Source organism: Pseudophryne corroboree, chromosome 10 (assembly GCF_028390025.1).
Source record: "Pseudophryne corroboree isolate aPseCor3 chromosome 10, aPseCor3.hap2, whole genome shotgun sequence".
In the NCBI taxonomy this organism is placed as follows: domain Eukaryota; kingdom Metazoa; phylum Chordata; class Amphibia; order Anura; family Myobatrachidae; genus Pseudophryne; species Pseudophryne corroboree.
This window is the reverse complement of record NC_086453.1, coordinates 174,683,438-174,704,826: the sequence shown is the minus strand read 5'-3', so window position 1 is coordinate 174,704,826 and position 21,389 is coordinate 174,683,438. Positions and strand designations below refer to the sequence as shown.

The following is a 21,389-nucleotide window of genomic DNA, read 5'->3' as shown; positions in this document are numbered from 1 at the left end:
CATATAACAATGTAATATGAAGCAGACATCGATAAGTATAAAATAAAAGAGAAGAAAGGAAAATTACAGTGAAACAAGTAAAGGCAGTAAAAGAGAAAGATGGAAAGAAAGAAAGAAAGAGTCTCATAGCTCATTAGACTGGATACTTAGTTATTTCAGGAAAGAAATATAAATTGAGATGCTCACTGAAATCAGGTTGACTTCTTAATGTAAGGAACTGTAATGGTCTGATTCTTTATAAACCAACCACAGATACTAAGTAGTAGTAAACACGTGATTTTTGGAAGCTAGTGAAGAGACCAGGTCATCCATGACCATATAATGGTCTACGCGAGCACAGCACTCTGACATAGTGGGAATAACAGTAGACTTCCAATGTACTGAAATAACCGCTTTTGTGGCACTGAGGATATGGCGTAAGATTGTCTTTTTATATTGAGATTTGGGCCTACGTAATAACTTTAGCAGCCAAAAGCTAAGACAAAAAGGTAACCATTCCTGGAGTATGATGCTCGCCGTTTCCACAACTTTCTGCCCGAAAAAAAACTTAAGAGGAGGACAGTCCCATCATATATGTAAGGGAGTTCTGACAGCCCCCATACATCTCCAGCAGGTGTTTGGGAATCCAGTATACATTTTGGGCAGCTGTACCAACGAGAGAGCCCCTTGTAATGTGTTCCCGTTACCAGGATATTTGCAGAAGAGGAGAGCGTGGTAGTAAAGATTTCTGACCAGTCATCATCTCCAATCAAACCGTTTAGATCAGAAACCCAGTCACTAATAAATTTCGGCTCCGAGGGAAAGGCCTGATCAATTATTAATTTGTATATGGTAGAAAGAGCATATCTCTGGTAAGATTGGGAGAGGCACAAGTTCTAAAACGGATTAGTAGCATGTCTGCAATGCACGTGTGAGCGTAATTTCTGTAGGAAATGCTTAATTTCTAAATCTTTCCATATTTCCCTATCTTGAAGTGCAGGGAAGCTTAAAATATCAGACATGTCCAGCAGCTGATCCACTCTATGGATACCTCTAAGACGCCACAATCGAAACGATGGGGATAGAGTACCAGGAGGGAAAGCAGGGTTTCCAAATATTGGCGTGAGAGGTGAGTGAGTGGGTGGGTGAAAGGAGGGGTTGAGAACGCAGACATCACCAACAAGCAATTGTAGGCCCAATTAGGGGATGGGAGATGGGAGGAAATGTCGAGAGCCACGGGAGATCTTGGTGGAGAGAAGCCAATTCAGTGTCCACCCATTGTTTCTTGTCTGATCTTCGCCCCCATTTCGAAACTCTAGTAAGAAGCACTGCGTGATAATAGGAGAGGAAATGTGGTAATTGGCCACCTTGGTGTTTTCTTTTATATAATATCTAATGCTTAAACCTACAGTAGGTATTTGGCCCACCTAAATGTAGTCTCTGATCTTTCGATGTAAAGCGACAAACCAGGTGCGAGGGATGAAGGGTCTGGAGAAGATAAAGAACTCTAGGGAGGGCATTCATTTTAATAACTCCAATTCGTCCCAACCATGAGATTCTCTTAGCGCCCCACCCAGAGGGATCAGAATGGATTTTGGTCAAGAGGGGTGAAAAATGTAAGGACATTTTTTTTGAGAGATCCCTATGTAGGAAGACCCCAAGGTATTTCGGCTGTGTAGGGGTGCCAAGAGAAGGGACATATGGATTAGAGCACCCATAAGCTTATCCGATCTAGTGAGAGATTCAGGGCTACAGACTTAGGTGGGCTCCATCGCATACGAGCGCTCCCGGCGTGACTAGGCGATCCGTCTGCCTAGTCACGCCGGGAGTGCACTGAGATTCTCACATTCCATTGAATGGGGTGTGTGCGCGTCACGGACGTGGTGATAGGCGCGCCCAGGCACAGACGGAGCCACAATTAGCGTGGCTCCATCTGTATATGTGTTCACGCTCCGCACTCCGTCTCTCCAACTCCTTCTCAGACTTTTTGGTAAAGACCTCAATTGGGCAACTCTAGAAATCAGGGAGCCCTGTAAAAAGGCCTTAAAAGAATCCCAAATCAACAGAGCCCCATTATCAATTGGTTTATTAATGAAAAATTCCTCCCACAATGGAAATACCTCAGAAGCTGCACCCATCTGTGACAACCAAAATGGGTAAACCTCCAGAAAGTCACACCCCTAGGGGTGCTCAGCTCTAGAGACCAAAAAATTGGGGAGTGATCGGAGATCCCTCGGTCCAAATATTCAATGGCTAAAACAGAGGGGAGCAGCTGACAGGAGAGAAGGGTCATCTCTATCTGGGAAAATACACCATGGGAATTAGAGAAGCAAGAATAGCAGCGTGCAGTGTGGGATTGCAGGCGCCAGACTTCTATAAGACCCAGTTCAGAGATCATGCGTACAAAAGGAGTATTCCCAGACTGTGCATTGTGAGGGCCAGGTTTCCATCTATCTATAGACTTATTCTTAACTGCATTACAATCCCCAATGCAAATAATAGGCGTAGAAGGGAAATCCTGAATAAATGTGCATGCTTTAACCAAGATTATAAGGGGGAGGAATATACACCGCTAGCAGCAGAAAAGGAACAATATGGATTGTTCTCACCAGGACAACATAACAACCTAATGGGTCAATCTGAACATTCTGACAAGCAAAACACACATTTTTTGGGTTTAGGACAGACACACCTCTGGAACTGGGATGAAAGGTAGAGTGGAAGGCCCAACCAACCCAGGGTCTCTTAAGAGAGGGGACACGGCTACAGGTTAAATGAGTCTCAAGCAAACAAACTAGACCTGGGTTACAAGCTTTAAGTTGTTTCAGGACTAGGGAACACTTGACCCTATTATTGAGGCCCCTGACATTCCAAGAAATGAATTTCACCATAGTACTACCTTTGTAGTAAGATTAGTCTTAGCCAACATTCCCCTCACCTAACTCCAATCGCCAGCCATGTACGTGTAGCAGACGCATGTGCATAGATCAAAATAAGAAATGCATAAACAATCAGATATACCAACAGAGGTAAGCAAAATAACAGCACCCATCCAGGTGAGCGGCAGGGAGGGCACCGGATCACACAGCCCCGTTTCCAAGATGGCGCCGGGCCCACAGTCCCAGCTCCAGGAGATATTTGCGGAGATAGGGAGCATTCCAGAAACCCCTCACTGAGTTTTGGATAGGCCACAGCACTTCTTGCACCGGGCCAGCCTGATAAAACTGATCTAACAGGGCTGCAGGAGTATAAACAGGATCAGTAGGCTGTGGAACTTGCAGACCCACATCCTACACCATGCCTAGCTAGGCCACGCCCTTTTGTTATATATTTTAAAATATCAGTCTTTGCAAATTAGCTGATAATTAAATGAAATTCTGCAACATTAAACAATGTCCAGGTTATTTACTGTAGATAACACAAACATTGTTTCAGTATGAAATTAAAATTGTGTTGTACTTCCTATAAACATTAAAGGTATGTTTTGTTTAACTTATATGGAAGATAATTTGATTAATACTGCAGAGCACAAACATAAAATACCATAAGTGGGACAAGTTCCGATCATTGAAAGAACGGAATTTACAATACATGTAGCCTAATATTGAAAGCATTTGTAATAATTCTGAATGTACATGTTAAAGATATCAGACCCTGGGCCTAATTCAGTGTTGATCGCAGCAGCAAATTTTTTAGCAGTTGCACAAAACCATGGCAATGCAGGAAGGGGTGGGGGGATGGGGGTCAGATATAACGTGCAAAGAGAGTTAGATTTGGGTGTGGTGTGTTCAACCTGAAATCTAATTTGCAGTGTAAAAATAAAGCAGCCAGTATTTACCCTGCACAGAAACAAAATAACCCAAATCTAACTCTCTGCACATGTTATATCTGCCCCCCCTGTAGTGCACATGGTTTTGCCCAACAAATTTGCTGCTGCGATCAACTCTGAATTACCCCCCTTGTCTTTACACAAGATTTTATTGAACAATTTGTTTTATTGTGGCAACAATATTGAAGCCTATTTCTGTTCATTTGAAGTGGAGGACCCAAAATATTAAGTGATACATCAGAGGGCAGATAAATGGATATGAGAAATGTAGCGCTACTAAACAGATGAGATAAAGGTAGACGTATTGAACAGAATTTTTTCCCCGTTTGCGTTGGAATTTCTGTGCATATTTATATTTCTCTAACGTCCTAGTGGATGCTGGGAACTCCGAAAGGACCATGGGGAATAGCGGCTCCGCAGGAGACTTTGCACAACTAAAAGAAAGCTTTTAGACTACCTGGTGTGCACTGGCTCCTCCCACCATGACCCTCCTCCAAGCCTCAGTTAGATTTTTGTGCCCGGCCGAGCTGGATGCACACTAGGGGCTCTCCTGAGCTCCTAGAAAGAAAATATATTTTAGGTTTTTTATTTTACAGTGAGACCTGCTGGCAACAGGCTCACTGCAACGAGGGACTAAGGGGAGAAGAAGCAAACCTACCTGCTTGCAGCTAGCTTGGGCTTCTTAGGCTACTGGACACCATTAGCTCCAGAGGGATCGACCGCATGGAACTGGCCTTGGTGTTAGTTCCCGGAGCCGCGCCTCCGTCCCCCTTACAGAGCCAGAAGCAAGAAGAAGTCCGGAAAATCGGCGGCATGAAGACTTCTGTCTTCACCAAGGTAGCGCACAGCACTGCAGCTGTGCGCCATTGCTCCTCATACACACTTCACACTCCGGTCACTGAGGTGCAGGGCGCTGGGGGGGGGGCGCCCTGAGCAGCAATAAAAACACCTTGGCTGGCAAATCAATCACAATATATAGCCCCAGAGGCTATATATGTGATAATTACCCCTGCCAGAATCCTTAAAAAAGCGGGAGAAAAGTCCGCGAAAAAGCGGCGGAGATATCTCCCTCAGCACACTGGCGCCGGTTTTCCCTCACAGCTCCGCTGGAAGGAAGCTCCCTGGCTCTCCCCTGCAGTCTACACTACAGAAAGGGTAAAAAAGAGAGGGGGGGCACTAAATTTAGGCGCAGTAAATATTATAGCAGCTATAGGGGACATAATTCAGTTAGTCCCTGCATTATATAGCGCTCTGGTGTGTGCTGGCATACTCTCTCTCTGTCTCCCCAAAGGGCTTCTGTGGGGTCCTGTCCTCTGTTAGAGCATTCCCGGTGTGTGTGCGGTGTGTCGGTACGGCTGTGTCGACATGTTTGATGAGGAAAATTATGTGGAGGCGGAGCAGATGCCTATAGAAGTGATGTCACCCCCTGCGGGGCAGACACCTGAGTGGATGGTTTTATGGAAGGAATTACGTGCAAGTGTCGACTCCTTACACAAAAAATTTGACGACATGCCAAATGCGGGACAGCCAGCTTCTCAGCTCGTGCCTGCCCAGGTGTCTCAAAGGCCATCAGGGGCTCTAAAACGCCCGCTACCTCAGATGGCAGACGCAGATGTCGACACGGATACTGATACCAGTGTCGACGACGATGAGTCTAATCTAATGTCCACTAGGGCCATTCGTTGCATGATTGAGGCAATGAAAGAGGTGTTGCACATTTCGGATATAAACCCAGGTACCACTAAAAAGGGTATTATGTTTGGGGAGAAAAAACTACCCGTAGTTTTTCCACCATCTGAAGAATTAAATGAAGTGTGTGAAGAAGCGTGGGCTTTCCCCGATAAAAGATTGGTAATCTCTAAAAAGTTACTAATGGCGTTCCCTTTCCCGCCAGAGGATAGGGCACATTGGGAAACACCTCCTAGGGTGGATAAAGCGCTCACACGTTTGTCTAAAAAGGTGGCACTTCCGTCTCCGGATACGGCCGCCCTGAAGGAGCCTGCGGATAGAAAGCAGGAGGCGATCCTGAAGTCTGTATATACACACTCAGGCATTATACTTAGACCAGCTATTGCGTCAGCATGGATGTGCAGTGCTGCCGCTGCATGGTCAGATTCCCTGTCAGAAAATATTGACACCCTAGACAGGGACACTATTCTGCTAACCATAGAGCATATAAAAGACTCAGTCTTATACATGAGAGATGCACAGAGGGAGATCTGCCGGCTGGCATCTAAAATAAGTGCATTGTCCATTTCTCTAACGTCCTAGTGGATGCTGGGGACTCCGTCAGGACCATGGGGAATAGCGGCTCCGCAGGAGACAGGGCACAAAAGCAAGCTTTTAGGATCACATGGTGTGTACTGGCTCCTCCCCCTATGACCCTCCTCCAAGCCTCAGTTAGGTTTTTGTGCCCGGCTGAGAAGGGTGCAATCTAGGTGGCTCTCTTAAAGAGTTACTTAGAAAAAGTTTTTAGGTTCTTTATTTTCAGTGAGTCCTGCTGGCAACAGGCTCACTGCATCGAGGGACTTAGGGGAGAGATTTTCAACTCACCTGCGTGCAGGATGGATTGGATTCTTAGGCTACTGGACATAGCTCCAGAGGGAGTCGGAACACAGGGCTCGCCCTGGGGTTCGTCCCGGAGCCGCGCCGCCGACCCCCCTTGCAGACGCTGAAGATGAAGAGGTCCGGAACCAGGCGGCAGAAGACTCTCAGTCTTCATCAGGTAGCGCACAGCACTGCAGCTGTGCGCCATTGTTGTCAGCACACATCACACAGCGGTCACGGAGGGTGCAGGGCGCTGGAGGGGGGCGCCCTGGGCAGCAATGTATAATACCTGTATGGCGAAAAATACATCACATATAGCCCTTGAGGCTATATGGATGTATTTAACCCCTGCCAGATATCTAAAACTCCGGAGAAGAAGCCCGCCGAAAAGGGGGCGGGGCATATTCTCCTCAGCACACAGCGCCATTTTCCCTCACAGAAAGGCTGGTGGGAAGGCTCCCATGCTCTCCCCTGCACTGCACTACAGAAACAGGGTTAAAACAGAGAGGGGGGGCACTGATTTGGCGATATGTATATATATTAAAATGCTATAAGGGAGGAACACTTATATAAAGGTTGTCCCTGGATAATTATAGCGTTTTGGTGTGTGCTGGCAAACTCTCCCTCTGTCTCCCCAAAGGGCTAGTGGGTCCTGTCCTCTATCAGAGCATTCCCTATGTGTGTGCTGTATGTCGGTACGTGTGTGTCGACATGTATGAGGAAAATATTGGTGAGGAGGCGGAGCAAATTGCCTGTATGGTGATGTCACTCTCTAGGGAGTCGACACCGGAATGGATGGCTTATTTATGGAAATTACGTGACAATGTCAACACGCTGCAAGCCGGTTGACGACATGAGAGGGCCGGCGAACAAATTAGTATCTGTCCAGGCGTCTCAAACACCGTCAGGGGCTGTAAAATGCCCATTTACCTCAGTCGGTCGACACAGACCCAGACACGGACACTGATTTCAGTGTCGACGGTGAAGAAACAAACGTATTTTCTTTTAGGGCCACACGTTAAGGGCAATGAAGGAGGTGTTACATATTTCTGATACTCCAAGTACCACAAAAAAGGGTATTATGTGTGAGGTGAAAAAACTACCTGTAGTTTTTCCTGAATCAGATAAATTAAATGAAGTGTGTGATGATGCGTGGGTTTCCTCCGATAGAAAATTATTGGCGGTATACCCTTTCCCGCCTGAAGTTAAGGCGCGGTGGGAAACACCCCTCAGGGTGGATAAGGCGCTCACACGCTTATCAGAACAAGTAGCGGTACCATCTACGGATAGGGCCGTACTTAAGGAGCCAGCTGATAGGAGGCTGAAAAATATCCTAAAAAGTATACACACACATGCTGGTGTTATACTGCGACCAGCGATCGCCTCAGCCTGGATGTGCAGAGCTGAGGTGGCTTGGTCGGATTCCCTGACTAAAAATATTGATACCTTTGACAGGGACAGTATTTTATTGACTATAGAGCATTTAAAGGATGCATTTCTATATATGCGAGATGCGCAGAGGGATATTTGCACTCTGGCATCAAGAGTAAATGCGATGTCCATATCTGCAAGAAGATGTTTATGGACACGACAGTGGTCAGGTGATGCAGATTCCAAACGGCACAAAGATGTATTGCCGTATAAAGGGGAGGAGTTATTTGGGGTCGGTCCATGGGACCTGGTGGCCAGGGCAACTGCTGAAAAATCCACCGTTTTTTACCCTAAGTCACATCTCTGCAGAAAAAGACACCGTCTTTTCAGCCTCAGTCCTTTCGTCCCTATAAGAGTCATATCTGCCCAGGGATAGAGGAAAGGGAAGAAGACTGCAGCAGGCAGCCCATTCCCAGGAACAGAAGCCTTCCACCGCTTCTACCAAGTTCTCAGCATGACGCTGGGACCGTACAGGACCCCTGGATCCTACAAGTAGTATCCAAGGGGTACAGATTGGAATGTCGAGAGGTTTCCCCCCTCGCAGGTTCCTGTAGTCTGCTGTACCAATGTCTCCCTCCGACAGGGAGGCAGTATTGAAAACAATTCACAAGCTGTATTCCCAGCAGGTGATAATAAAATTACCCCTCCGACAACAAGGAAAGGGGTATTACTCCACACTATATGGTGGTACTGAAGGCTAGGTGAGACCTATTCTAAATCTGAAAAATTTGAACACTTACAAGGGTTCAAATCCAGATGGAGTCACTCAGAGCAGTGATAGCAAAGAACAAGGGGACTAGATGGTGTCCCGGGACATCAGGGATGCTTACCTCCATGTCCCAAAATTTGCCTTTTCTCACCAAGGGTACCTCAGGTTCGTGGTACAGAACTGTCACTATCAGTTTCAAGACGATGCCGTTGGATTGTCCAAGGCACCCCGGGTCCTTACCAAGGTAATGACCGAAAGGAGGATTCGTCTTCAAAGAAAATGGACGACCTCCTGATAAGAACAAGGTCCAGAGAACAGTTGGAGGTCGGAGTAGCACTATCTCAAGTAGTTCTACGACAGCACGGGTGGATTCTAAATATTCCAAAACCGCAGTTGTTCCGACGACACGTCTGCTGGTCCTAGGGATGATTCTGGACACAGTCCAGGAAAAGGTGTTTCTCCCAGAGGAGAAAGCCAGGGAGTTATCCGAGCTAATCGGGATCCTCCTAAAACCAGGAAAAGTGTCAGTGCATCATTGCACAAGAGTCCTGGTAAAAATGGTGGCTTATTACGAAGCGCTTCCATTCGGCAGATTTCACGCAAGAACTCTTCAGTGGGATCTGCTGGACAAATGGTCCGGATCGCATCTTCAGATGCATCAGCGGATAACCCTATATCCAAGGACAAGGGTGTCTCTCCTGTGGTGATTACAGAGTGCTCATCTTCTAGAGGGCCGCAGATTCGGCATTCAGGATTGGATGCTCGTGACCACGGAGGCCAGCCTGAGAGGCTGGGGAGCAGTCACACAAGGAGTGTGATCAAGTCTGGAGAATTCTCTCCACATAAATATACTGGAGCTAAGAGCAAATTTATAATGCTCTAAGCTTAGCAAGACCTCTGCTTCAAGGTCAGCCGGTATTGATCCAGTGGGATAACATCACGGCAGTCGCCCACGTAAACAGAAAGGGCGGCACAAGAAGCAGGAGGGCAGTGGCAAAACTGCAAGGATTTTTCGCTAGGCGGAAAATCATGTGATAACACTGTCAGCAGTGTTCATTCCGGGAGTGGACGACTGGGAAGCAGACTTCCTCAGCAGGCACGACCTCCACCCGGGAGAGTGGGAACTTCATCGGGAAGTTTTCCGCATGATTGTGAACCGTTGGGAAAGACCAAAGGTGGACATGATGGCGTCCCGCCCGAACAAAAAATGGGACAGGTATTGCGCCAGGTCACGAGACCTTCAGGCGATAGCTGTGGACGTCCTGGTAACACCGTGGGTGTAACAGTCGGTGTATGTGTTCCCTCCTCTGCTTCTCATAACCAAGGTATTGAGAATTATAAGACATAGAGGAGTAAGAACTATACTCGTGGCTCCGGATTGCCCAAGAGGGACTTGGTAACCGGAACTTCAAGAGATGCTCACAGAGGACTAATGGCCTCGGGAGCTAAGAAGGGATTTGCTTTCAGCAAGTACCATGTCTGTTCCAAGAGGAACCGTGGCATCGGCCTTTAAGAAAGGACCTGCTCCAGCAGGGACCTTGTCTGTTCCAAGACTTACCGCGACTGCGTTTGACGGCATGGCGGTTTGAACGCCGGATCCTAAGGGAAAAGGCATTCTGGAAGAGGTCATACCTACCCTGGTCAAAGCCAGGAAGGAGGTGACCGCACAACGTTATCACCACATGTGGTAAAAATATGTTGCGTGGGTGAGGCCAGGAAGGCCCCACGAAAAAAAAATTTCAACTAGGTCGATTTCTGCACTTCCTGCAAACAGGAGTGTCTATGAGCCTAAAATTGGGTCCATTACGGTTCAAGTTTCGGCCCTATAGATTTTCTTCCAGAAAGAATTGGCTTCAGTTCCTGAAGTCCAGACGTTTGTCAAGGGAGTATTGCATATACAGCCCTTGTGTGCCTCCAGTGGCACCGTGGGATCTCAACGTAGTGTTGGGATTCCTCAAATCATATTGGTTTGAACCACTCAAATCTGTGGATTTGAAATATCTCACATGGAAAGTGACCATGCTGTTGGCCCTGGCCTAGGCCAGGCGATTGTCAAAATTGGCGGCTTTGTCTTACAAAAGCCCATATTTGATTTTCCATTCGGACAGGGCAGAACTGCGGACTCGTCCCCAGTTTCTTCCTAAGGTGGTGTCAGCGTTTCACCTGAAACAACCTATTGTGGTGCCTGCGGCTACTAGGGACTTGGAGGACTCCAAGTTGCTAGACGTTGTCAGGGCCCTGAAAATATATATATATATATAATTCCAGGACGGCTGGAGTCAGAAAGTCTGACTTGCTGTTTATATTGTAGGCACCCAAAAAGCTGGGTGCTCCTGCTTCTAAGCAGACTATTGCTCGTTGGATTTGTAGTACAATTCAGCTTGCACATTCTGTGGCAGGCCTGCCACAGCCAAAATCTGTAAATGCCCATTCCACAAGGAAGGTGGGCTCATCTTGGGCGGCTGCCCGAGGGGTCTCGGCTTTACAACTTTGCCGAGCAGCTACTTAGTCAGGGGCAAACACGTTTGCTAAATTCTACAAATTTGATACCCTGGCTGAGGAGGACCTGGAGTTCTCTCATTTGGTGCTGCAGAGTCATCCGCACTCTCCCGCCCGTTTGGGAGCTTTGGTATAATCCCCATGGTCCTGACGGAGTCCCCAGCATCCACTAGGACGTTAGAGAAAATAAGATTTTACTTACCGATAAATCTATTTCTCATAGTCCGTAGTGGATGCTGGGCGCCCATCCCAAGTGCGGATTGTCTGCATTACTTGTACATAGTTATTGTTACAAAAAAATCGGGTTATTATTGTTGTGAGCCATCTTTTTTAGAGGCTACTTCATTGTTATCATACTGTTAACTGGGTTAAAATCACAAGTTGTACGGTGTGATTGGTGTGGCTGGTATGAGTCTTACCCGGGATTCAAGATCCTTCCTTATTGTGTACGCTCGTCCGGGCACAGTACCTAACTGAGGCTTGGAGGAGGGTCATAGGGGGAGGAGCCAGTACACACCATGTGATCCTAAAAGCTTGCTTTTGTGCCCTGTCTCCTGCGGAGCCGCTATTCCCCATGGTCCTGACGGAGTCCCCAGCATCCACTACGGACTATGAGAAATAGATTTATCGGTAAGTAAAATCTTATTTTCTGCTAGGAGAGGCTTATGGACTCGGCAGTGGACAGGGGATGCAGATTCCAAAAGGCACATGGAAGTTTTGCCTTATAAGGGTGAGAAGTTATTCGGGGATGGTCTCTCGGACCTAGTTTCCACAGCAACAGCTGGGAAGTCAGCATTTTCACCCCATGTTCCCTCACAGCCTAAGAAAGCGCCGTTTTATCAGGTACAGTCCTTTCGGACCCAGAAAAACAGGCGAGGAAAAGGCGGGTCTTTTCTGTCCAGAGGCAGAGGTAGGGGAAAAAGGCTGCAACAAACAGCAGGTTCCCAGGAACAAAAGTCCTCCCCCGCTTCTTCCAAGTCCGCCGCATGACGGTGGGGCTCCACAGGCGGAGCCAGGTACGGTGGGGGGCCGCCTCAAAAATTTCAGCGATCAGTGGGCTCGCTCACAGGTGGATCCCTGGAATCTTTCAAGTAGTATCTCAGAGGTACAAGCTGGAATTCGAGGCGTCTCCCCCCCGCCGTTTCCTCAAATCTGCCTTGCCAACAACTCCCTCGGGCAGGGAGGCTGTGCTAGAGGCCATTCACAAGCTTTATTCCCAGCAGGTGATAGTCAAGGTGCCCCTACTTCAGCAAGGACGGGGTTACTATTCCACACTGTTTGTGGTACCGAAACCGGACGGTTCGGTGAGACCCATTTTAAATTTGAAATCCTTGAACACATACATAAAAAAATTCAAGTTCAAGATGGAATCGCTCAGGGCGGTTATTGCAAGCCTGGACGAGGGGGATTACATGGTATCCCTGGACATCAAGGATGCTTACCTGCATGTCCCCATTTATCATCCTCACCAGGAGTACCTCAGATTTGCGGTACAGAATTGCCATTACCAATTCCAGACGCTGCCGTTTGGACTGTCCACGGCACCGAGGGTGTTTACCAAGGTAATGGCGGAAATGATGATACTCCTTCGAAAAAAGGGAGTTTTAATTATCCCGTACTTGGACGATCTCCTAATAAAGGCGAGATCCAGGGAGCAGTTGTTGGTAGGAGTAGCACTATCTCAGGAGGTGCTACACCAGCACGGTTGGATTCTGAATATTCCAAAGTCACAGCTGGTTCCGACGACACGTCTACTGTTCCTGGGAATGATTCTGGACACAGTCAAGAAAAAAGTGTTTCTCCCGGAGGAGAAAGCCAAGGAGCTGTCATCTCTAGTCAGAGACCTCCTGAAACCAAAACAGGTGTCGGTGATGAGCGGATTCGGTTTTACTCGGTTCTCAAAACGGCATCTTATTGGCTCACGGATGTCACGTGTTTTGGATAGCCAATAAGATGCCGTTTTGAGAACCGAGTAAAACCGAGTAAAACCGAACCTCGCTCATCACTAGGACTCGGTGCACCACTGCACGCGAGTCCTGGGAAAGATGGTGGCTTCTTACGAAGCAATTCCTTTCGGCAGGTTCCATGCCAGAATCTTTCAGTGGGACCTGTTGGACCAATGGTCCGGATCGCATCTTCAGATGCATCGGCTAATAACCCTGTCTCCAAGAACCAGGGTGTCTCTGCTGTGGTGGCTGCAGAGTGCTCATCTTCTAGAGGGCCGCAGATTCGGCATACAGGACTGGGTCCTGGTGACCGGATGCCAGCCTTCGAGGCTGGGGGGCAGTCACACAGGGAAGAAACTTCCAAGGACTATGGTCGAGTCAGGAGACTTCCCTACACATAAATATTCTAGAACTAAGGGCCATTTACAATGCCCTAAGTCAGACAAAACCCCTGCTTCTACACCAGCCGGTACTGATCTAGTCAGACAACATCACGGCGGTCGCCCATGTAAACCGACAGGGTGGCACAAGAAGCAGGACGGCAATGGCAGAAGCCACAAGGATTCTCCGATGGGCGGAAAATCACGTACTAGCACTGTCAGCAGTGTTCATTCCGGGAGTGGACAACTGGGAAGCAGACTTCTTTAGCAGGCACGACCTCCACCCGGGAGAGTGGGGACTTCATCCAGAAGTCTTCACACTGATTGTAAATCGTTGGGAACGGCCACAGGTGGACATGATGGCGTCCCGCCTAACCAAAAAACTAGAGAGATATTGCGCCAGGTCAAGGGACCCTCAGGCGATAGCGGTGGACGCTCTAGTGACACCGTGGGTGTACCAGTCAGTTTTATGTGTTCCCTCCTCTGCCTCTCATACCAAAGGTACTGAGAATAATAAGAAAACGAGGAGTAAGGACAATACTCGTGGTTCCGGATTGGCCAAGAAGAGCGTGGTACCCGGAACTTCAAGAGATGATCTCAGAGGACCCATGGCCTCTGCCGCTCAGACAGGACCTGCTGCAGCAGGGGCCCTGTCTGTTCCAAGACTTACCGCGGCTGCGTTTGACGGCATGGCGGTTGAACGCCGGATCCTAAAGGAAAAGGGCATTCCGGAGGATGTCATTCCTACGCTGATTAAAGCCAGGAAAGATGTAACTGTCAGGGCCGTAACTACGTGTGTGCCAAGTGGGCTTGGCACACAGCGCAGTTGCCCTGAGGGCAGCGGAGAAGGAGGAGGGAGGGGGAGCAGGGAGCCGCAGCAGCGCTATGTTATTGGTAGTAAGCGCCGCTGCAGCATCCCCCTCTCCTTCCGTATTGGCTGCTGGGCAGCCAATACGGAAGGAGAGGGGGATGCTGCAGCGGCGCTTACTACCAATAACATAGCGCTGCTGCGGCTCCCTGCTCCCCCTCCCTCCTCCTTCTCACCTCACTGCCTGCACCGAGGGAGCTGCACGAGGAGCCTGTCAGCGGGGAGAAGGTAAGTATACCCCCCCTCTCTCTCTCTCTCTCTCTCTCTCTCTCTCTCTCGGACACCGCCTGCCGCAATGTGTAAAAAATGGGACTGGCTGCCGCAATGTGTAAAATGGGACTGGCTGCTGCAATGTGTAAAAAATGGGACTGGCTGCCGCAATGTGTAAAAATTGGGACTGGCTGCCGCAATGTGTAAAAAATGGGACTGGCTGCCGCAATGTGTAAAAAATGGGACTGGCTGCCGCAATGTGTAAAAAATGGGACTGGCTGCCGCAATGTGTAAAAAATGGGACTGGCTGCCGCAATGTGTAAAATGGGACTGGCTGCCGCTATGTGTAAAAAATGGGACTGGCTGCCGCTATGTGTAAAAAATGGGACTTGCTGCTGCAATGTGTAAAAAGGGGGACTGGCTGCTGCGATGTGTAAAAAGAGGGACTGGCTGCCGCAATGTGTAAAAAATGGGACTGGCTGGCGCAATGTGTAAAAAGGGGGCCTGGCTGCCGCAATGTGTAAAAAGGGGTCCTGGCTGCCGCAATGTGTAAAAAGGAGGATCGGCTGCCGCAATGTGTTAAAAGGGAGATTGGCTGCTGTAATGTGTAAAAAGGGGGACTGGCTGCCGCAATGTGTAAAAAGGGTCTATCTGCCGCAATGTGTAAAAAGGGGGACTGGCTGCCGCAATGTGTAAAAAGGGGGACACTGTCTGCTGTAATGTATAAAAGGGGCTCTACCTGGTGTAGTGGCGCTACTGTGCAGCGTAATTTGAATAATGTAGACTACTGTGCACCGTAGTATGAACTGCTATTATTTTGTGGCCACGCCCCTTCCCCGTGAAGCCACGCCCCTAGATTTTTTTTTGCACGCCTGCGGCGCGCACTACCCCAATATTTCATGGGCGGGGGGGGGGCGCCACTGTCGTTTCTCGCACACAGCGCTAAAATGCCTAGTTACGGCACTGGTAACTGTAAAACATTATCACCGCATATGGCGGAAATATGTTGCTTGGTGTGAGGCCAGAAAGGCCCCAACAGAGGAATTTCAGCTGGGTCGATTTCTACACTTCCTACAGGCAGGAGTGACTATGGGCCTAAAATTAGGCTCCATTAAGGTACAGATATCGGCTCTGTCGATTTTCTTCCAAAAAGAACTAGCTTCACTACCTGAAGTTCAGACATTTGTAAAAGGAGTGCTGCATATTCAGCCCCCTTTTGTGCCTCCAGTGGCACCTTGGGATCTCAACGTGGTGTTGAGTTTCCTAAAATCACATTGGTTTGAGCCACTAAAGACCGTGGATCTAAAATATCTCGCGTGGAAAGTGGTCATGTTATTGGCCTTGGCTTCGGCCAGGCGTGTATCAGAATTGGCGGCTTTGTCATTTAAAAGCCCTTATCTGATTTTCCATATGGATAGGGCAGAATTGAGGACTCGTCCCCAGTTTCTCCCTAAGGTGGTATCTGCCTTTCACTTGAACCAACCTATTGTAGTGCCTGCGGATACTAGCGACTTGGAGGATTCCAAGTTACTGGACGTAGTCAGGGCCTTGAAAATTTATGTTTCCAGGACGGCTGGAGTCAGGAAAACTGACTCGTTATTTATCCTGTATGCACCCAACAAACTGGGTGCTCCTGCTTCTAAGCAGACTATTGCTCGCTGGATTTGTAGCACAATTCAGCTGGCGCATTCTGCGGCTGGACTGCCGCATCCTAAATCAGTTAAAGCCCATTTTACAAGGAAGGTGGGCTCATCTTGGGCGGCTGCCCGAGGGGTCTCGGCTTTACAACTTTGCCGAGCTGCTACTTGGTCAGGGGCAAACACGTTTGCAAAATTCTACAAATTTGATACCCTGGCTGAGGAGGACCTTGAGTTCTCTCATTCGGTGCTGCAGAGTCATCCGCACTCTCCCGCCCGTTTGGGAGCTTTGGTATAATCCCCATGGTCCTTTCGGAGTTCCCAGCATCCACTAGGACGTTAGAGAAAATAAGATTTTACTCACCGGTAAATCTATTTCTCGTAGTCCATAGTGGATGCTGGGCGCCCATCCCAAGTGCGGATTGTCTGCAATACTTGCACATAGTTATTGTTAACTAAAGGGTTATTGTTATGAGCCATCTGTTTAGAGGCTCAGTTATGTTTCATACTGTTAACTGGATATGGTATCACGAGTTATACGGTGTGATTGGTGTGGCTGGTATGAGTCTTATCCGGGATTCAAAATCCTTCCTTATTGTGTCAGCTCTTCCGGGCACAGTATCCTAACTGAGGCTTGGAGGAGGGTCATGGTGGGAGGAGCCAGTGCACACCAGGTAGTCTAAAAGCTTTCTTTTAGTTGTGCCCAGTCTCCTGCGGAGCCGCTATTCCCCATGGTCCTTTCGGAGTTCCCAGCATCCACTACGGACTACGAGAAATAGATTTACCGGTGAGTAAAATCTTATTATTTGTATCTAATCTATACCCTCTTTCATACTAGACTTTTGTGCATAGTTTAAGATATATATATATATATATATATATATATATATATATATATATATATAATTTTTTTCATCCTTGACAGTTGGCAGAAGTTAAAAATGAGTTGGAACCTTTGGTCAAAATGGTGAAAGAAGGAATCATTCCTCAAGGAAAGGTATTTACATTTAGGATTAAAAATGAGAGGTGGGACGAGCAGATACTGATTGCTACATGTGAGGGCCTCGGGCAGGCCTGAAAATATATCAGATGTGCCACTTTCAAGCATGCAGGCACTGATAGAAGAGCTGTGGCTTACTGCTTTGGAAGATGTGTCCTTACATAAAAAGTAATCAGACTGGTTACTGTATCTAATACATTTTGGGCTGCTCTTTATTACTGTATTTACTGGAAGTGGAGAATCTTAAAATACATGAATTTACAGTGATATCTTTGTTACCAGCCTTTTACTCTGATCACCAGATATAGGCACTATACAAATGTACAATAAAAAATATATCTACAACAGTGTATAATACGAGGGTATGGGTCGTTGGGTCGACACAACTTAGGTCAACCACTGAAGGTCGACATGTACTAGGTCAACAGGTGAAAAGATTGACATGAGTTTTTGGACTTTTTTTTGGTGTCGTTTTCTTCGTAAAGTCCCGGGTAACCCTAATTAGTGCCCCGTGTTCCCTCACATGGCTCGCTTCGCTTGCCAGCTTACCATTCTAAATTGTAGTCCATGTGGATCGTAAAGTATAAAAAGTCCAAAAAATGGGGGGGAAAACAATTGAAAAACTAATGTTGACCTGTCGACCTAGTACATGTCGACTTAATGCCCATGTCGACTTTCAGTGGCCGACCTAATGACTGTCGACCTAAGCTGTGCCGACCTAATGACCGTATCCCTAATACGACTCATGAACTTTGCCCTTTGTTATAGGAGTCATATAAAGCAGGTGCAGTGTATATATTTGGGGGTGTCTGATTTACATACTTTACATGACTTCTGAAATGATGGAGATGTGTTTTATAGGGCAGTGCATATCTTCAGATGAAATATCAGCTGTACTTAAAGTAAGTGCCGTAATTGAGTTCTGTTCCATCTTTACATTTTTACACTTGCTGCTAATATTTTTTTGTTTTGTTTTTAAGTTATTGCACAAATATTAGTTACTATCTTCTTCTGAAAGCAAAAAGACTGTCAGTCACCGGCCATCCTGTGATAGAAAGACTGGTCACATACCGGAATGTAAGTCCTGCTGGGTTATTGTGTTTCTTATCTTCTTTGTTGTTTTTGCAGAAAGAACTGGTTATTCTCCTCTTCCACTATTTTCTCCTATATTCTTTGCCTGTTGTCCCTCTTAATATAATTTGTCAGCAGTGTTATTCCTACCATGCTGCTTATTCTGCGTGTCTCTGTCCTTTTCCTGCTGCCCTTAAGCCCCATACATACGGGGAACATGTGTGCTGAGTGATCTACCACAAACCGCTGAGCACACATCTCTCCCCCCGCTCAGCACAGCGCGATGTGTGCTGAGCGAGGGTGGGGGATGGGGGGGCCGTTTCACTTCACACAGCAGTGAAGTGAGCCATCTACTAGATTTGGCATGCATGCATGCCAAATCTAGAGTCAGCGATAGCGACGCGTGGGGACGCGCATCGATGTCGCTATGGGCATGCACACTGAGAGATCTGTGCTTAATTTCTAAGCAATCTAGTCAGATTGCTTAGAAGCTAAGCACAGATCTCTCCTGGTGTACCCCCTTAAATCTGCTCTTTATCATTCTTTCCAGTCACCACTTCTTATTCTTCTGCTCCTTACATTGCTTTTTTTTATCCTTACCCTTTTGCTTCTCCTTTACTTCTCTCATGCCCTACCATTACTTCTCTCTTTATGATTTTTTGACAGTAAACTTATGTGAAAATGGATTTGTCGAATGACAATTATTTTAGTGCACCTTTACTTATCTTTGCATAAATAAAGTATTTCATTTTAATATATAATAATCTCCATAAATATCATAATTTTAGTTGATTAATGACCTGGAAGTTGTGGATCAACGACTGTCTCCAGAAATGCGCCTGCTTCTGACTCTAGATTTACAAAGAAGCACCACTGCGACAAAACTTCACGCTGCTCAGCCGAAAGTGACCAAAAAATCCGCCGCCAAGGTAATGAAGGGTTTAAACAAAGTGAACAGACCTTGTAATGTGAAATCTTGATTATTATTTTTCTCAGTTGACTAGCACTCTGCCACATTTTAACAAACTTTAAATGGTGTTGGGTACAAAATATGGAATATGGACAATGTCTTGGATAATGTATTCTGTATGTAACTCAGTGAATTTTGTTTGTGTAAAATAGCGCCCACTCACAGAGACTGAGGTTGCTGAAGACTCTGATTTGGACGAAGAAGATGCTCTAAATTACTACAAGATGATGGCAAATAAATTGTTAGAAAAAAGGAAACGCAACGTGGATGAGACAGTGTAAGTAAAGACTGTTTTATAGAGTGTGTTATGGGAGAAGTTCATAATCATTCCCTAATGATGGTTTTGTTTTTCTAGTGATGAGTTTGTGTCTGAAGAAATGGATCCAAATGCAAAGAGAGCAATTACTTACCAGGTACTATTAAAAAGATTAGCAGACTCGCAGGATAGCCTCCTGTGTGCCATAATGACTAATGATGTACACAGTATCCTGTATTGAAAGCTTAAGAAGTTTTCCTTCTTTTTTTCTTTCATTTTTTTAGCCCCGTGATTTAGGATAACTTACATTTGTTACATGAAATGTGGCAGAATCTTGTTTTTATATTTATATATTTGATTAAGCCGCAATTTCAGAGGTGCTTTCTTGTTGCTTCATTATTTTTTGTGTGTTCATATTATGTTCCTTTGATGCTGCTGTACCCTTATACCAATGGCATTCTGTGATCACAGTCAGTCAGTGTTGTAGTATTTTGTGCAAACTAGCAATATTGCACAGTGATGTCATGCAGCTGCCGGCCCAAACATGCTGTATCTTATGATTCCGTCAGATTGCGCTGCATGTACAGACAACAGAGGGGGTCATTAACGACCCCGGGAGCACGCATCGGCTGTCGTCCGCAGCATACACACTGGGCGATATTGTAAATTATATCACTCAGGAGGGTAAAAATTAGCGATATCGCTTACAAAATCTCCTAGTGTGTATGGGCCTTAAGAAGCAGTGAGCTACTCCTGTAAGGCTTAGATAGTATACAGTAGAGACATTCTGGGTGGGATTCAAATGACATATCATGACCAATTTCCTATCTAAAATTATCTCCGTTATCGCGCATATTGCGCCCATAGTGATTAGGTTTAGCTGTGTAAAGGGTTGGGTGCCTCCCAACTTCGTGGGTAGCGAGCTGAAATAATGATACCACGTCCCTGAGGGCAGAAACAGAACGGGTGTGGAAAGGGGTGAAAAGAATTGAATCCCACCCTCTGAATGTTTCTGTGCAAGATATTATTAATCCATGGAAGTTTGAACATTTAACTATCTAATACTGATAATAGGGTTATACTTAAAAAGTGATCTAACCTCTAAATATTGCCACCTGCTAATCTCCAGGCTAGTATTATCTGTCTCGCTACAGAGCAGGAGAATACTCTACGTACTGTGGATTTATTATCCATTTTCTATTATCTGCTAACAACATGGAGAAAGGGATTTTGGATAAATTAGCCTGAAACAGTGTATCGTACCATCTTATCATAAAAAAATGAATTGCTGAATAGCAGTGACCATATGTGACACGCAAACTATAGCAATAAAAAATTACACGCAAAACTATACCCGTTAAATAACTGATGCCATCTGGGCTCCCCCTGAGACAGTGAAGTTTATAGACCTATACAGAGTCTCGTGTTCAGATATAATAGTATCAGTTCATATATAATAGTATCACTATGTTCTGCTGGCAATGATTAGCTAGAATGGCATTACTGTATGCTAGCAGCAGTAGTAGATGTCTTCAGGACAATAGGTGCACAAAGCTAATAGTCTGTGACCTAAACACTTGCATGGCAAATATATATATATCTTTGAAATAGTAATAAATAAAAATAATTAAAAAATAACTAATTTCAGCACTTGATGAGGTAAAACAAACAAAAAAGGAGTGATCTGATACATAAAAGTTATCAAATGTTTATTGGTATGCAGCCCATGTTTTAACTCACCTTTTTTTTCCTATACTACTTGTACACTTATCTTTCTGATCTATATCTATATTTTTTTTTTTAACAACTGTTTCACTGTAATTAAGTGATTTTAAGTAATTTTACTACTATATATTAAATGCGAAGATTTAACAACATGGATCAACTATAACAAACTTTTTTCTTTTTTGTACATTGAGCCCTTTTGCAGTTGCCAGTGATAGCATGCATACTGTTTATCAAATAGAAGGTATCCTAAGTGTATATTTCTAATTATTAAAACAAGGGGACCACCAGATCTACACATGCCACACTAGTACCAGTGCTAAAAAACACTC

At 46.1% G+C, this 21,389-nt stretch overlaps 1 protein-coding gene across 2 annotated transcripts in view; it reads left to right on the top strand.

Annotated features, from left to right (window-relative positions):
• UTP3 (UTP3 small subunit processome component) overlaps positions 1-21,389 on the top strand; it is a 135,040-nt gene that overhangs the window by 102,944 nt on the left and 10,707 nt on the right. For both annotated transcript variants that reach the window (XM_063942950.1, XM_063942951.1), the window contains 6 exons: positions 16,961-17,032; positions 17,897-17,937; positions 18,016-18,112; positions 18,895-19,035; positions 19,229-19,353; positions 19,432-19,489. In XM_063942950.1, the coding sequence (XP_063799020.1) occupies positions 16,961-17,032; positions 17,897-17,937; positions 18,016-18,112; positions 18,895-19,035; positions 19,229-19,353; positions 19,432-19,489 (534 nt within the window). The remainder of the gene's footprint in view (positions 1-16,960; positions 17,033-17,896; positions 17,938-18,015; positions 18,113-18,894; positions 19,036-19,228; positions 19,354-19,431; positions 19,490-21,389) is intronic.